At 35.3% G+C, this 18,139-nt stretch overlaps 1 protein-coding gene across 1 annotated transcript; it reads right to left on the bottom strand.

Annotated features, from left to right (window-relative positions):
* Positions 1-16,957: 16,957 nt before the first annotated feature.
* On the bottom strand, positions 16,958-17,905 carry LOC130837510 (olfactory receptor 5V1-like). The gene has a single exon (XM_057710520.1). The coding sequence runs from the start codon at positions 17,903-17,905 to the stop codon at positions 16,958-16,960; it is 948 nt and encodes a 315-aa protein (XP_057566503.1).
* Positions 17,906-18,139: the final 234 nt, after the last annotated feature.

The following is an 18,139-nucleotide window of genomic DNA, read 5'->3' as shown; positions in this document are numbered from 1 at the left end:
GAAGATAGAATGGGGGAAATAACTGCCACAGAGCAGGAAAAAGAAAAAATAATAAAAAGATTAGAAGACAGTCTCAGAGACCTCACTGATAACATTAAGCATACCAACATTCGAATTATAGGCATCCCAGAAGAAGAAGAAAACAAGAAAGGGTCTGAGAAAATATTTGAAGAGGTTCTAGTGGAAAACTTCCCCAACATGGGAAAGGAAATAATTCACCAAGTCCAAGAAGCACAGAGAGTCCCATACAGAATAAACCCAAGGAGAAATACACCGAGACACATATTAATCAAACTAACGACAACTAAACACAAAGAAAAAATATTAAAAGCAGCAAGAGAAAAGCAACAAACAACATATAAGGGAAAACCCATCAGGATAACAGCTGACCTTTCCACAGAAACTCTGCAGGCCAGAAGGGAATGGCAGGATATCCTGAAAGTCCTGAAAGAGAGAAACCTACAGCCAAGAATACTCTACCCAGCAAGAATCTCATTCAGATTTGAGGGAGAAATCCAAAGCTTTCCAGACAAGCAAAAGTTAAGAGAATTCAGCACCACCAAACCAGCCTTACAACAAGTGCTAAAGGAACTTCTCTAAGTAGGAAACACAAGAAAAGGAAAACACCTACAAATACAAACTCAAAACAATTAAGAAAATGGTAATTGGAACACACATGTCAATAATCACCTTAAATGTCAATGGATTAAATGCTCCAACCAAAAGACACAGACTGGCTGAATGGATACAAAAACAAGACCCTTCTATATGCTGCCTACAAGAAACCCACTTCAGACCAAGGGATACATATAGACTGAAAGGAAAGGGATGGAAAAAGATATTCCATGCAAATGGAAGTCAAAAGAAAGCTGGAGTAGCAATACTCATATCAGACAAATTAGACTTGAAAGTAAAGACTATTACAAGAGACAAGGAAGGACACTACATAATGATCAAGGGATCCATCCAAGAAGAACATATCACAATGGTAAATATCTATGCCCCCAATATAGGAGCACCTCAATACATAAGGCAAATGCTAACAGCTATAAAAGGGGACATCGACAGGAACACAATAATAGTGGGAGACTTGAACACCCCACTTACATCAATGGACAGATCATCCAAACAGAAAATAAATAAAGACACACAAGCTTTAAATGACACATTAGACCATCTCGACTTCATTGATATTTATAGGACATTCCATCCAAAAACGACAGACTACACTTTCTTCTCAAGTGCACACGGAACATTTTCCAGGATAGATCACATCTTGGGTCACAAATCGAACCTCAGCAAATTCAAGAAAATTGAAATCATATCAAGCATCTTCTCAGACCACAACGCCATGAGACTAGATATCAATTACAGGAAAAAAACTGCAAAAAAGACAAACACATGGAGGCTAAACAATTCACTCTTAAACAACCAAGGAATCACTACAGAAATCAAAGAGGAAATCAAAAAATATCTAGAAACAAATGACAACGAAAACACAACAACCCAAAACCTATGGGATGCAGCAAAAGCAGTTCTAAGGGGGCAGTTTATAGCAATACAGTCCTACCTTAAGAAACAAGAAAATGATCGAATAAACAACCTAACCTTACACCTCAAACAACTAGAGAAAGAAGAACAAAGAAACCCTAAAGTGAGCAGAAGAAAAGAAATCATAAAGATCAGAGCAGAAATAAATGAAAAAGAAAGGAAAGAAACCATAAGAAAAATAAATAAAACTAAAAGCTGGTTCTTTGAGAAGATTAACAAAATTGATAAACCATTAGCCAGACTCATCAAGAAAAAAAGGGAGAAGATGCAAATCAACAGAATTAGAAATGAAAAAGGAGAAGTCACAACGGACACCTCAGAAATACAAAACATCATGAGAGACTACTACAAGCAACTATATGCCAATCAATTGGATAACCTGGAAGAAATGGATACATTCTTAGAAAAATACAATCTTCCAAGACTGAACCAGGAAGAAATAGAAACCATGAACAGACCAATCACAAGTACAGAAATTGAGGCAGTGATTAAAAATCTCCCAACACACAAAAGCCCAGGACCAGATGGGTTCACAGGCGAATTCTATCAAACATTTCGAGAAGAGTTAACACCTATCCTTCTCAAACTCTTCCAAAATATTGCAGAAGGAGGAACACTCCCAAACTCATTCTACGAGGCTACCATCACCCTGATACCAAAACCAGGCAAAGATGTCACAAAAAAAGAAAACTATAAACCAATATCACTGATGAATATAGATGCAAAAATCCTCAACAAAATACTAGCTAACAGACTGCAACAGCACATTAAAAAAATCATACACCATGATCAAGTGGGGTTTATCCCTGGGATGCAAGGATTCTTCAATATACGCAAATCAATCAATGTGATACATCATATCAACAAATTGAAGGATAAAAACCATATGATCATCTCAATAGATGCAGAAAAAGCTTTTGACAAAGTTCAACATCCATTTATGATAAAAGCTCTCCAGAAAATGGGCATAGAAGGAAATTACCTCAACATAATAAAAGCCATATATGCAAAACCAAAAGCCAACATTGTTCTCAATGGAGAAAAACTGGAAGAATTCCCCCTAAAAACAGGAACAAGACAAGGGTGTCCACTCTCACCACTATTATTCAACATAGTTTTGGAAGTTTTAGCCACAGCAATCAGAGAAGAAAAAGAAATTAAAGGAATCCAAATTGGAAAAGAAGAGGTAAAATTGTCACTCTTTGCAGATGACATGATATTATATATAGAAAACCCTAAAGACTCTACCAGAAAACTGCTAGCACTAATTGATGAGTTTAGTAAAGTAGCAGGATACAAAATTAATGCACAGAAATCTCTTGCATTCCTATACACGAACAACGGAAGAGCAGAAAGAGAAATTAAGGAAACTCTCCCATTCACCATTGCAACAAAAAGAATAAAAGACCTAGGAATAAACCTGCCTAAGGAGGCAAAAGATATGTATGCAGAAAACTTTAAGACATTGATGAAAGAAATCAAAGACGACACAAACAGATGGAGGGACATACCATGTTCCTGGATTGGAAGAATCAACATCGTGAAAATGTCTGTACTACCCAAAGCAATTTACAGATTCAATGCAATCCCGATCAAATTACCAATGGCATTTTTCACAGAACTAGAGCAAGAAATCTTACGATTTGTATGGAAATGCAAAAGACCCCGAATAGCCAAAACAATCTTGAGAAGGAAAAATGGAGTTGGTGGAATCAGGCTTCCTGACTTCAAACTATACTACAAGGCCATAGTGATCAAGACAGTATGGTACTGGCACAAAAATAGAAAGGAAGATCAATGGAATAGAATAGAGAACTCAGAAGTAAGCCCAAACACATATGGGCACCTTATCTTTGACAAAGGAGGCAAGAATATACAATGGAAAAAAGACAGCCTCTTCCATAAGTGGTGCTGGGAGAACTGGGCAGAAACATGCAAAAGAATGAAATTAGAACACTTCCTAACACCATACACAAAAGTAAACTCCAAATGGATTAAAGACCTACATGTAAGGCCAGACACTATCAAACTCCTAGAGGAAAACATAGGCAGAACACTATATGACATCCATCAAAGCGCCATCCTTTTTGACCCACCTCCTAGAATCATGGAAATAAAATCAAGAATAAACAAATGGGACCTCATGAAACTTAAAAGCTTTTGCACAGCAAAAGAAACCATAAACAAGACTAAAAGGCAACCCTCAGAGTGGGAAAAAATAATTGCCTATGAAACAACGGACAAAGGATTAACCTCCAAAATATACAAGCAGCTCATGAAGCTTAATACCAAAAAAGCAAATAACCCAATCCACAAATGGGCAGAAGACCTAAATAGACATTTCTCCAAAGAAGACATACAGATGGCCAACAAACACATGAAAAGATGCTCAACATCACTCATCATCAGAGAAATGCAAGTCAAAGCCACAATGAGGTATCACCTCACACCAGTCAGAATGGCCATCATCACAAAGTCTGGAAACAACAAATGTTGGAGAGGGTGTGGAGAAAAGGGAACTCTCCTGCACTGTTGGTGGGACTGTAAATTGGTACAGCCACTATGGAAAACAATTTGGAGGTTCCTTAAAAAACTACAAATAGAACTACCATATGATCCAGTAATCCCACTACTGGGCATATACCCAAAGAAAACCATAATCCCAAAAGAAACTTGTACCATAATGTTTATTGCAACACTATTTACAATAGCCAGGACATGGAAGCAACAGAAATGCCCAGCAACAAATGAATGGATACAGAAGATGTGGCATATATATACAATGGAATATTACTCAGCTATAAAAAGGGATGAGATGGAGCTATATGTAATGAGGTGGATAGACCTACAGTCTGTCATACAGAGTGAAGTAAGTCAGAAAGAGAAGGACAAATATTGTATGCTAACTCACATATACGGAATCTAAAAATGGTACTGTTGGACTCAGTGACCAGAACAAGAATGCAGATACAGAGAATGGACTGGAGAACTCGAGGTATGGGAGGGGGTGGGGGGTGAAGGGGAAACTGAGACGAAGCGAGAGAGTAGCACAGACATATCTATAGTACCAACTGTAAAATAGTCAGTGGGAAGTTGTTGTATAACAAAGGGAGTCCAACTCGAGGATGGAAGATGCCTTAGAGGACTGGGGCGGGGAGGGTGGGGGGGGCTTGGGGGGGGGCGTCAAGGAAGGGAGGGAAGATGGGGATATGTGTATAAAAACGGATGATTGAACCTGGTGTACCCCCCCAAAAAATAAAAAAAAATAAAATAAAATAAAATAAAATAAAAAATAAATAAAGAAAACAATTGCATTCACAAATAGCATCAGAATTAATAACACACTAAGGAATAAATTTAATCAAATAGGTAAAAGACCTCTCCAGTGAAAACAAGACTTTGATGAAAGGAATTGAAGATACAAACAAATGAAAAGATACATTGTGTTCATGGATTGGAAGCACTAATGTTGTGAAAATGTCCATAAAACCCCAATCCATCTATGTGTGCAATGCAATCCCTATCAAAATTTCAATGCCACTTTTCACAGAAATAGAACAAATAATCCTAGAATGTCTATGGAGCCACAAAAGAACCTGAGTAGCCAAAGCAATCCTGTGAAAGAGGAACAAAGCAAGGGGCATCACACATCCTGATTACAAACTATAATGTAAAGCTATAGTAATCAAGACAGCAGGGTACTGGTATAAAAATAGACACATCAACCAAGGGAACAGGATTGAAAGCACAGAATAAACTCTCACATATGTGGTCAACTAATATTTAAAAGGGCACAAAGAGTATTCAATGAGGAAAGGACTGTGTCCTCAGTAAATAATGTTGAAAAAATGGATAACTACATACAGAAGAATGAAACTAGACACTATCTTACAACAGTCACTAACATAAATTTGAAATGAATTAAATACTTAAACATAAGACCTGAGAACTTAAAACTCTTAGAAGGAAAAATAGGAAAAAAGCTTCTTTACAATGGTCTTCATAGTAAATTCCAAGATATGACACCATAGTACAAGCAACAAGCAACATAAGCAAAAATAAAAAAGCAGACAGCATAAAACTGAAAGCTTCCTTCATGCAGCAAAAGAAGCAACCTAGAAAATGAAAAGGCAACCTATGGAATGAGAGAAAATATTTGGAAATCATATATCTGATAAAAGGCTAATATCCAAAATATACTATGAGGGTGGGTCAAATTTATCCACACTCTGGTTACATTAAAATTTCTATAAATTCTACACCCAGAGCGTGGATAATAAGATCAAAAAATCTAATGTTTTTAAAAGGGCAGAATAACAGAATACCCTTTTTTCTCAAAGATGTTATGTTAATGACAACAGGTACATGAAAAGGTGATCAGCATCACTGAACATCAAATAAATGCAAAACAAAACCATATTCAACATGCGCTTGATAGAACAGCTCATCAGAAAGACAAGCAATAACAGCAGTCAGCAAAGATGTGGAGAAAAAGGAACCCTGTACACTGTTGGTGATAATGTAAATTGGTTAGAGACACTGGAAAAAAAAATAGAGAGGTTCCTTAAAAGTTACAAATAGAACTACCATATGATCCAGCAGTCCTACTTTTTGATATATACCCAAAGGAAATGAAAACAGAGTCTCATCGAATATCTGCACCCCCATGTTCATTGTTCATTGTAGTATTAGTCACAATAGCCAAGATGTGGAAATAATCAGTGTCTGCCAATGGAGGATTAGATGAAGATCTGAGATTGAAATCTTATATTTATATTTTATATATATTAAACTTTTATATATATATATATATAAAATGTGAATATATTACATATGTAATGTGTTCACATTTTAACTATACATTTACACTGCTGTTAAAATCTGATTTGACCAGGTTGTCTCAGATGACTGTGACTTTCAGAGAGGAGAGGAGAGGAGAGAGGATTTTAAAAAAAGACCAAGAGAAAAGATACTGCTTCATCAAAGCATTGCCAAGGATAAATTTGAACAGTCTTATATTCCCAAGCAGGGCAGAGCATGTCATCTAGCAATTTCATCCAGTTTAAATATGTCATGATTTTAAGATCTTGGGTACTACACAGTTCACCCAAAATATTACAGGGTAGATACAAAGTCTATGATTTTGCTCATACTTTAAGAAACATTTTCTTCACTTCTTAAAAAGAAACTAGAATTATAATTGTTTCTTGTAAAACAAATAAACAGAAATTCTAGAACATATTGTGTCCTTTTTAAAAAAATTTCCAATAAATTTTTCCATTATTTGCCAAGGTCTGATTTGTGGAGAACTTGGTGAGAGAACCACAGTTTTCAATAGGACAGATTTAGATTTGAGGATGGTTTACTAACATAGATATAATCACAATATCTTTAAGAATATTGCATTCAAATAAGTGGTGAAATATAAAATAAATATTTGGGTATCTAGTATATAAAACAGACACTTGGTTGAGTTCTTAACATTTTATTCAATTTTATATGATGTTGCATTAACAAATCCCATGTATTCTGTTGTTATATGATGAGGACTTGATTTTCTCACACCAGATGCAAACTTGAAGACAGAATAAAATGAAGAATAAAAAACAAAACAATCATAAATTTATAATAGTAATGTTATTTCTTCATTTCTTTCTTCAGGTATAGAATGAATTTTCCCACTTTTTCTAAAATTAAGTGACATAGATTTGGTCCATCATGACAATGAACAACGCTGTATGTCCTGGAAGATGTATATTAGGTGACTGCTGAATTTTGGAAAATGTAATTAATCCCAAAGCATAGCAACTCAATGTGTTTTTACTCTGGCTCATGTGATACAAGTACATATGATCAGGCTATCTTTTGGTAAAGTTTTGAAAATGGCTAAGAAATCAATGGCAATCCAGAGGAGAAAATGATGGATGTTTTTGAATAATGTAAGAATAACTCACTAATAATGTAAATATATCACTAAGTGATAATGGAAAGGCAGAATGAAGGTAAGAGGAAGACAGAAGATATTGAATGCCAGAGAGTGAAGAAAGAATCAGAAGTGCAGAGTGGGGATATACTAATTGTGATCACCAGACTGGAGATTAAATTTTGAAAGTTATTAGGATGTCCAGGGTGGGGGAAAATTATGGGGAAATAAAATTATATATGGTTTCTGACTTAAAGCCGTAGGACAGAAAGAAAAGATTCCTATTTTTACATGTGACTAGAAGAGGGACTGGAGTGAAAAGGGCATGCCATCCACAGTCATAAACTATAGCTCTCTAGGCCAACTGAATGGAAGTGTTGGGCTTAAATACAAGGCAGAGTCTAGTTTCATGAATTTTAGTTTGAGTAGTTGGGGGAAAATTGATAATAAAAATACAAGGTAGATGATAGGAAGTTCTGTGTGTGTGTGTGTGTGTTCATGTGTGTGTTGAATGATGATACTTTCAGTTTTGACCATGTTGAGGCTAGGATGATAGTAATATAGTGAGCTGAATGAGGTATCCAAATCAGAGACACAGAAAACCAAGGCGCTTCTTGCAGGGACAGGCAGAACTGAAAATGGAAAGAATCATAGGAAAAGGGAAGAAATAGAGGTATAGAATAAGTGGAACCTAAAATTAAAGAGGAAGAGTGAGTTAGCATACTGTATTTATTTTTCTCTTCCTGGCTTACTTCGCTCTGTACGACAGATGAGGTGAGAGAGTAGCATTGACATATACACACTACGAAATGTAAACTAGATAGCTAGTGGGAAGCTGCTGCATAAAACAGAGAGATCAACTCGAGGATAGGTGAGGATGAGGACTTAGAGGCATGGGATCTGGAGGGAGTCACGGGAGGGAGGAGATATGGGGATATATGTATAAATACAGCTGATTCACTTCATTGTGCAGCAAAAACTGGCACAACAGTATAAAGCAATTATATCCCAATAAAGAGCTTAAAAAATAAAAAAATAATAAAGAGGAAGAGTGAAATGAAAACATGAGTGAGACATAGCACAAGCAGTCAATGAAATAAGGGAAAGAAGTATAAGGATGATCTACAGATGGATATAATTTAGAAACAGATAAAAAACACAGATGATAGGTATGTAATATGGATAGGAACAAAAATCCAAGTTTATTTGACAGGCTTAATTTACCTCTTACATGAGTGAAATTATTAACAATTCTCTGCTTTCTCTTGAAAATGTCAAGTTTTAAATGGCAAACATAAGTTCCAGTGAATGAAGAAAAAGATATACACATATAGAGAAGTATAATTAACGTTATACATATTTGCATCCATGTAAAACTTTCTATGTGTAGGCAGGTATGTATTCCACATGTAGCAATTGAAAATTATTCTATGTATTCATTCTAAAGTAAACATTGAGTCATTCCCTTTAAAAATTAGACTTGCTATAAATATGCTCTATGACATAAGACCCTTCTGACTGCTACTTTCACCTCTGTGTTTCTCAGGCTTGTAGAACATGGGGTTTAACATTGGAGTGATGATTCCATATAACATGGAGATGAGTCTGTCTCTTGTTGGGGAGTGTTGACTGGATTAGGGCCGACCATAGGTAAATGTTGTGCCTCCAAACAAACAGAGCACCAGAAGGTGGGAAGCACATGTGGAAAAGGCTTTATGCTTCCCTTCTGCCTACTGGATCTTTAAGATGGTAGATATGATGTAGAAGTATGAGATAAATATGACCAGGAGGTGGCTGCTCCACAAGATACCTGCTTCCACCAAAATAAGCATTTCTGCCACATAGGTAGATGAGCATGAGAGGGCAAGCAGTGGTGGAATGTCACAATAGTACTGTGTACTTCAGTTGTTCCATCAGGGTCCTGACCCATGGAAAGAAGGAAGGGAATGTGAGCTGGTTTGGGCCCCTTGGGAAAAGCCAATCTACAAAATTCCAGTTACTCTATGTTTGAAAGGGTTCAGTTTCTGGCCACTTTCAGATGGCAGGGAGTCCTGGAGATGTTATTTTTCGTGAGGCAGCCCTTAGAAATACAATCAGAAATTTGAAGGACCAAGTTCTTACTTTGTTTAAATACATATGCATATCATAACATGCTAGTTTTATATACATATCTTTCAACTGTATATATTGATACTCAGGCTTAAGTGTTAACTGTCAGGCTTACATAACATTCCAACCTCCCCTAGCTCAGAATTTTCATTTCTACTTCTGTAAATTATGAGATGTACACTAATATTTTTTCTCATTTTTTAGATGGCGGTGGGGGGTGGGGAGGAATGGAGAGATAAAAATCCCCATCTAAATGTCATCTGCAAACATGACTTCCAGACTAATGGTTATATTTTCCAGCCTCCCTTTTAGCTAGATAGAGTAATCTGAATATGTTCAGTTTAACAAGATATTAGCATATTTGATGCATGTGTGATCCATGTCATAATTATAAAATGATAGGCAATTTTTCTCTACCCTTGATAGTCTTACTATTTCTGTGTTGGAAAATCAATAGCTTTCATATTTCTATGATTTAAAATTCTAATATCAATACATATTTCCTTACCTTTCATTATTCATTCATATCTTGGTATATGGACGTCCTCCTTCAGATCTCTCTCTCCAGAGTGCATTAGAGTTATATTTCCTGTAATTATTATCTCCTTTATTATTAATCATTATTAAAATTACTACTAAACATACATAAAAACAGCATATAAATATAACGTGGATATTTTTTCCTCCTTATTTTTAAGCTATGCATTTAAATTAATATTATAAACTTTTTTGCATACAGTTCTTTTAAGCCCTTGTGCAGATTTATATAACTACAACCACAATCAGATAGACAACAGTTCCCCCCTTCAAAACCCTCTGATATCTCTTTGTAGTTACACTCTGACTCAATCCCTAAAAGCTGGCAATTATTTGCCTATTCATCACTGTAGTTTTGCTATTTGGAGAATGTCATATACTTAGAATCTGCAGTAAGTAACTTTTTTTTCTTATTATTATTGCTGAACAGTATTCTGTTGTATCAATAAACCACATTTTCTTTATCCATTTTACTAGTTGATGGGCATTTGAGATGTTTTCAGTTTAGGGCTATTATGAATAAAGCTATTACAACCATTTACATACAAGTCTGTGTGTGGACATGTTTTTGCTTCTATTGAGGAGATTCCTATAAGTAGAATTTCTGAGTCATATGGTAAATTTATGTTTAACTTTTAAATAAGAAATTGTCAAAATGTTTTCCTAAGTAGCTACACTATTTTACACTTCGATCAGCAAGACATAAGGGTTCCAATTTCTCCGTATCCTCTCACATATTTGGTACTGTTTAACATTATTAAATTTTTTAAATTTGTATTGCATATAATTGATTTAGAATTTGTGTTACTTTCAGGTGTACAGCACAGTGATTCAGTTATATATACATATTTTTTTCAGATTCTTTTCCCTTATAGGTTATTAAAAAATATTGAGTATAGTTCCCTGTGCTACAGAGTAGGATCTGGTTTTTTTTTTTAATCATTTAACATATACTGGTGTGTATATATTTATCCCAAATTCCTAATATATCCCTCCCCACTTTCCCCTTTGGTAACCATAAGTATGTTTTCTATGTCTGTGAGTCTATTTCTGTTCTGTAACTGAGTTCATTTCCATCATTTTTTTTATTCCAAATATAAATGATTCCATATGATATTTCTCTTTCTCTCTCTGGTTTACTTTCCTTAGTATGATAATCTCTAGGTCCATTCATGTTGCTATAAGTGGCATTGTTTTCATTGCTGAGTAATATTCCATTATATATATGTACCACATCTTCTTTATCCATTCATTTGTCAATGGACACAGGTTGCTTCCATGTCTTGGTTATTGTAAAGAGTGCTGCAATGAGCATTGGAGAGCAGGTATCTTTTCAAATTATGGTTTTCTTTGGTCCAGGAGTGAGATTACAGGATCATATGGTAGCTCTATTTTTAGTTTTTTTAGGAACCTCCATACTGTTCTCCATGGTGGCTGTACCAATTTACATTTCCAACAGTGTAAGAAGGTTCTTTTTTCTCTGCACGCTCTCCAGAATTTATTATCTGTAGAGTATTTGATGATGGCCACTCTGACTGGTGGGCTGTGATACATCATCATAGTTCTGATTTGCATTTCTCTAATAATTAGCGATGTTGAGCATCTTTTCATGTGCCTATTGGCATTCTCTATGTCTCGTTTGGAGAAATGTCTATTTAGATCTTCTGCACAAACTAACACAGCATTGGAAATTAAAAAAAAAATCATTAAAAAAAGATCTTCTGCCCAATTTTTGAATGGGTTATTTCTTTTTTATATTGAGCTGTATGAGCTATCTGCATAACATGGAGATTAATCCCTTGTTGGTTGCATCATTTGCAAATATGGTCTCCCACTCTGTAGGTTGTCTTTTTGTTTTGTTTATGGTTTCCTTTGTTGTGTAAAAGCTTTTAAGTTAAATTAGGTCCCATTCATTTATTTTTGTTTTTGTTTTTATTTTCATTATTCTAGCACTTGGATCCAAAAAGATATTGCTGCGATTTATGTCAAAGAGTGTTTTGCCTATGTTTCCCTCTAGAAGTTTTATAGTATCAGGTCTTACATTTAGGTCTTTAATTCATTTTGAGTTTATTTTTGTGTATGGTGTTAGAGAATGCTCTAATTTCATTTCTTTTTACATGTAGCTGTCCAGTTTTCCCAGCACCACTTATTGAGGAGATTGTCTTTTCTCCATTGTTTATTTTTGCCTCCTTTGTCATAAATTAATTAACCATATGTGTGTGGGTTTATTTGTGACCTTTCTATACTGTTCCATTGATTGATCTTTCTGCTTTTGTGCCAGTACCATACTGTTCTGAGTACTGTAGCTTTGTATATAGTCTGAAGTCAGGGAGCCTGATTCCTCCAGCTCCATTTTTCTGTATCAAGATTGCTTTGGCTATTCAGGGCCTTTTGTGTTTCCATAAAAATTTTACTTTTTTTTTTTTTTGAACATTTATTTTATTTTATTATTTATTTATTTATTTTTGGCTGCAATGGGTCTTGGTTGCTGTTCACAGGCTTTCTCTAGTTGTGTCGAGTGGGGGCTACTCTTCATTGTGGTGCACCAGTTTCTCATTGTGATGGCTTCTCTTGTTGCAGACCACAGGCTATAGGTGCATGGGCTTCAGTATTTGCAGCACATGGGCTCAGTAATTGTGGCTCATGGGCTCCAGAGCGCTGGCTCAGTGTTGTGGCACATGGGCTTAGTTGCTCCACAGTATGTGGGATCTTCCTTGCCCAGGGATCGAACCCATGTCCCCTGCATTGACAGGCAGATTCTCAACCACAGCACCACCAGGGTACCACTCCATAGAAATTTTAAAACTTTTGTTCTAGTTCTGTGAAAAATGCCATTGGTAATTTCATGGGAATTGCATTGGATCTGTAGATTGCCTTGGGTAGTATAGTCATTTCTACAATATTGATTCTTCCAAAGCAAGAATACAGTAAATCATTTGTTTGTGTCATCTTTGATTTCTTTCATCAGCATCTTAGATTTTTCAAAGTACAGGTCTTTTGCCTCCTTAGGTACGTTTATTCCAAGGTATTTTCTTCTTTTTGATATAACAGTAATAGGATTGATTCCTAATTTCTCTTTCTGATCTTTCATTGTTAGTTTACAGAAATGCAACAGATTTTTATGTATTAATTTTGTATCCTGCAGCTTTATAGAATTCATTCATGAGCTTTAATAGTTTTCTGGTAGCTTCTTGAGGATTTTCTATGTATTCTATCATGTCAACTACAAACAGTCACAGTTTTCATTCTTCTGTTAAGTTTGGAATTCTTTTATTTCTTTTTCTTTTCTGATTGCTGTGGTTAGAACTCCAAAACTATGTTGAATAAAAGCGGCAAGAGTAGACATCCTTGTCTTGTTCCTGATCTTAGAGGAAATGCTTTCAGCTTTTCACCATTGCATATGATGTTAGCTCTGGGTTTCTTTTATATGTCCTTTATTGTGTTGGCATATGTTCCCTTTATGCCCACTTTCTGGAGAGTTTTTATCATAAATGGATGTTGAATTTGTCAAAAGATTTTTCTGCATCTATTGAGATGATTATATGATTTTTATTCTTCAATTTGCTAATGTCAATCAAATTTGATTGATTTGCAGATATGGAAAAATCCTTGCATCTCTGGGATAAATCTTACTTGATCATTGTGTATAATCCTTTTAATGTGTTGTTGGATTCTGTTTGCTAGTATTTTGTTGAGGATTTTTGCATCTATATTCATCAGTGATATTGGCTAGTAATTTGTGTGTGTGTGTGGTATCTTTTTCTGGTTTTGGTATCAGGGTGATGATGGCCTCATAAAATGAGTTTAGGAGTTTTCCTTCCTCTGCAATTTTTTGAAACACTTTCAGCAGGATAGGAGTTAACTCTTCTCTAAATGTTGAATAGAATCAGCTTCTGAAGACAGCTAGTCCTGGACTCTTGTTTGGTGGGAGTTTTTTAATCACAGTTTCACTTTCAGTACTTGTAATTGCTCTGTTCATATTTTCTGTTTCTCCCTGGTTCAGTCTTGGGAGATTGTACCTTTCTGAGAAGTTGTTCATTTCTTCTAGTTTGTCCAATTTATTAGCATATAGTTCCTTGTAGTAATCTCCTATCAGTCTTTGTATTTCTGTGGTGTTGGTTGTAACATCTCCTTTTTCATTTCTAATTTTATTGATTTGAGCCCTACCTCTTTTTTTCTTGATAAGTCTGACTCACACTTTATCAATTTTGTTTATCTTTTTAAAGAATTTGCTTTAAAAGTTAGTTTCCTCGACCTTTTCTATTTTGGGTCTCATGTATTTCTGCTCCGATTTTTATGATTTCTTACCTTCTACTAACTTTGGGTTTGGTTTGTTATTCTTTCTCTAGTTGTTTAGGTATAAGGTTAGGATGTTTATTTGAGATTCTTTTTTTCCTGAAGTAAAACTCTATTGCTATAAACATCTCTCTCATAAGTGTTTTTTCTGTGTCCCATAAGTTGTGGATCATAGTGTTTTTGTTTCTATTTGTCTCTAGGTACATTTTTATGTCCTCTTTGATTTCTTTAGTTATTTAGTAGCATATCATTTGGCCTCAATGTGTTTGTGGTTTTTGCAGTGTTTTTCTTGTAGTTGATTTGTAATCTCATAGTGTTGTGGTTGGAAAAGATGCTTGGTACAACTTAAATTTTCTTAAATTTACTTTTAGAGAGGAGAGGAGAAGGGAATAAAATAAAGACATATCCTTCCCTTACTTCTTTCAAGGGCAGCAAACCCTGATATATGTTCAAGTGAAAGGATATGCCTTTACCAATGTACTGCCAGCCATAAATTTGAAGTTTTCTACATTTCCAAGCATGGGAGAGCATGTCATCCAGCAATTTCATCTAGTTTAAATATTTCAGGATTTTAAGATCTTGGGTACCTGCACAGTTCACCCAAAATATTACAGGGTGGGTACAGAGACAAAGTCTATCATTTTGCTTGTACATTTTTTCTTCACTTAATAAAGATAAATCATAATTACAATTATTTCATGTTAAAAACAAATAAGCATAAAAAATTCTATAACATTTTTTCCTTTTCTAAAAATTTGCAACAAATTTTGCCATTATTGGCCAAAGTCTGATTATGGTGAACCTGGGGAGAAACTCACTATTTTTGATACAATGAAATTATATTCCAGGATTGTTGACTAATACAGATATGACACTAATATCTTGAAGAATATTGCACTTAAATAAGTGGTGAAATGTAAGTAAATATTTGGGTATGCAGTATGTAAAATGAACAACTGTTTGAGTTCTTAATATTTTATTTAATTTTGTATGGTGTTACATTAACAACTCTCATGTACTGTGTTATTATATGAAGATGACAATTTTTTTACACCACATGTGAATTTAGAGATAATAAAATGAGGACTAAATAACAATTAAATCTAAAATTTATGATAATAAAGTGTGATATTACTTCATATCTTTTCAGGTATACATTGATTTTCCCACTTTTTCTAAACTTACATAAGATATAGTTGAGCCACTACAACTATGAACAACTCTGTATGTTACAGAAGATGCATATAGGTCATTGTACAATTTCCAATAATGTAATTAATCTCAGACCATGGAATCTCAGTGTGCTTATACTCTGGTGGCTCAAGCACATATAATCATGCTATCTCTTGCTAAAAATTTGAAAATGACCAAGAGATCAATGACAATCCAGAGAAGAAAGTCACAGGATATTTTGAATAATGTAAGACTAACTCACTAGCAATGTTATTCCATTACTTAGTGATAATGGAAAGACAGAATGCAGGTAAGAGGAAGATGGAAGATACTGAATGCCAGAGAGTGAAGAAAAAAACAGAAGTGAAAGTGGAGGTATCCTATTATGATCACCAGTCTGGAGTTTAAATTTTGAAAGTCATGGGATGTCAAGGATGGGGGGAAATTATGAAGAACATGTTACATAACTTCTGCCTTTAAAGCAGTAAGAGAGAGAGAAAATATTCCTACTTCTCCATGTGACAAGAAGAGGGAATGGAGTGAAAATGGTGTGCCTTCCACAGTCAGAAACCATAGCTCTCTAGGCCAACTGAACAGAAGTGCTGGGCTTAAAACAGAATCTAGTTTCATGAATTTTAGTTTGAGTAGTGGGGGAAAATTGATAATAAAAACACAAGGTAGCTAATAAGAATGTGTTTTTGTGTATGAATTAGATTATGCTACTTTCAGTTTTGACCATGTAGAAGCTAAGATGACAATAATAGAGTGAGCTGAATTAGATCTTTAAATCAGTTACACAGAAAACTAAGCACACACCTAGTAGGGACAGGCAGAACTGAGAATGGAAAGAAACATAGGAAAAGGAAGAGAGATAAATATAGAGTAAGTGGAAGCTAAAACTGAAGAGGAAGAAGAGTGAAATGAAAACACAAAGGAGAAATGTAATAAGCAGTCTATCAAACATAGGAAAGAAGTATAAGGATGATTTCTACATATAGATTCAGAAATAGATAAAGAAATACAGATGAAATATGGATATAAATATGATCATAGATCTAAGTTAACTTAAGAAGGGTTCAGTTTGTACCTGTTATATGAGTGTAATTGTTAATAGTTCTCAGTTTCTTCTCAAAAATGTCAGATTTTGGAGGACAATCTTAAAGTTCCTAGTTCAGGAAGATAGACATATACAAATATAGATAGATATAACTAATGTTATGTGTGTGTGTGTGTGTGTGTGTGTGTGTGAAAATTTCTATGTGTAAGTCAGTTTGTATTCCATATGCACTTATCTTAATTGAAAATTATTCTATGAATCATTTCTATGAATTCATCTTAAGTTGAACTTTGAGCCATTTGCTTTCAATATTACATTTGCAGTAAATATGCTTTGTAACATAAGACCCTTCTGAGTGCTCCCTTCACCTCTGTGTTTCTCAGGCTGTAGATCATGGGGTTTAACATTGAAGTGATGATTCCATATGACATGGAGATGAGTCTGTCTCTTACTGGGGAGCGTTGACTGGAACAGGGGCAAACATAAGTGAATATTGTGGTGCCACAGAACAAACAGACCACCAGAAGGTGGGAAGCACATGTGGAAAAGGCTTTAAGCTTCCCTTCCACTGACTGGATCTTTAGGATGGTATATATGATGTAGAAATAAGAGATAAAGGTGACCAGGAAGGCACTGCTTCCCAAGACACCTCCTTCCACCAAAATAAGCATTTCTGCCACATAGGTGGATGAGCATGACAGGGCAAGCAGTGGTGGAATGTCACAATAGTACTGTGTAACATGATTGGACTTGCAGAAAGAAAGGCATAAAGTGGACACTGTATGAAGGAGGGAGTTGAGAAACCCTGCTGCCCAGGTCCCAGCAGTCAGTTGCACACAACGAACCTTGGTAATGATGAGGGTGTAACGAAGAGGGAAACAGATGCCCACATACCTGTCATAAGCCATGACAGAGAGAAGGAAGACTTCAGTCCCCACGAGGGCCACCAGAAAATAAAGCTGCAAAGCACACCCGATGAAGGAAATGCTGTGCTTCTCAGTCAAAAGATTCTCTAGCATCTTGGGGACAGTATTTGATGGGCAGAACATATCTAAAAGGGACAGATTTGCCAAAAAGTAATACATGGGTGTGTGCAGTTTTTTCTCAGTCCCAATGGCCAAGAGAATGGCCCCATTTCCCACCAAGGTGAAATGATACATGATGGCAAAGACCACAAAGAGAGGGTAGCGCACCTCAGGGAGGTCAGACAGCCGAACAAGCATAAACTTAGTCACTGAGGTTTGATTGTAGATGGCCATCTCCTCATCCGCAAAGGTGTTTCTGGAGGAAATGTAACAAACAAACATGGATTAGAACAAAAAGTCAAAGAGTCAAGCAATGAGAAATTCTTGCAAAATAGTTGGAATGTGGTTGATGATAAATTGTTAAAATTATTTTTAATTGGAGATTTCAATTATTATAACTACCATTTAAAATATCTCCTGTATTCTTGAAAGATTCATCCTCTGCTCCTAATCAAGAGGAAGCCTTCT

The sequence above is a fragment of the Hippopotamus amphibius genome, chromosome 15, assembly GCF_030028045.1.
Source record: "Hippopotamus amphibius kiboko isolate mHipAmp2 chromosome 15, mHipAmp2.hap2, whole genome shotgun sequence".
In the NCBI taxonomy this organism is placed as follows: domain Eukaryota; kingdom Metazoa; phylum Chordata; class Mammalia; order Artiodactyla; family Hippopotamidae; genus Hippopotamus; species Hippopotamus amphibius.
Note: the sequence above shows the minus strand (reverse complement) of the source record. Positions and strands in the feature narration are given on the sequence as shown.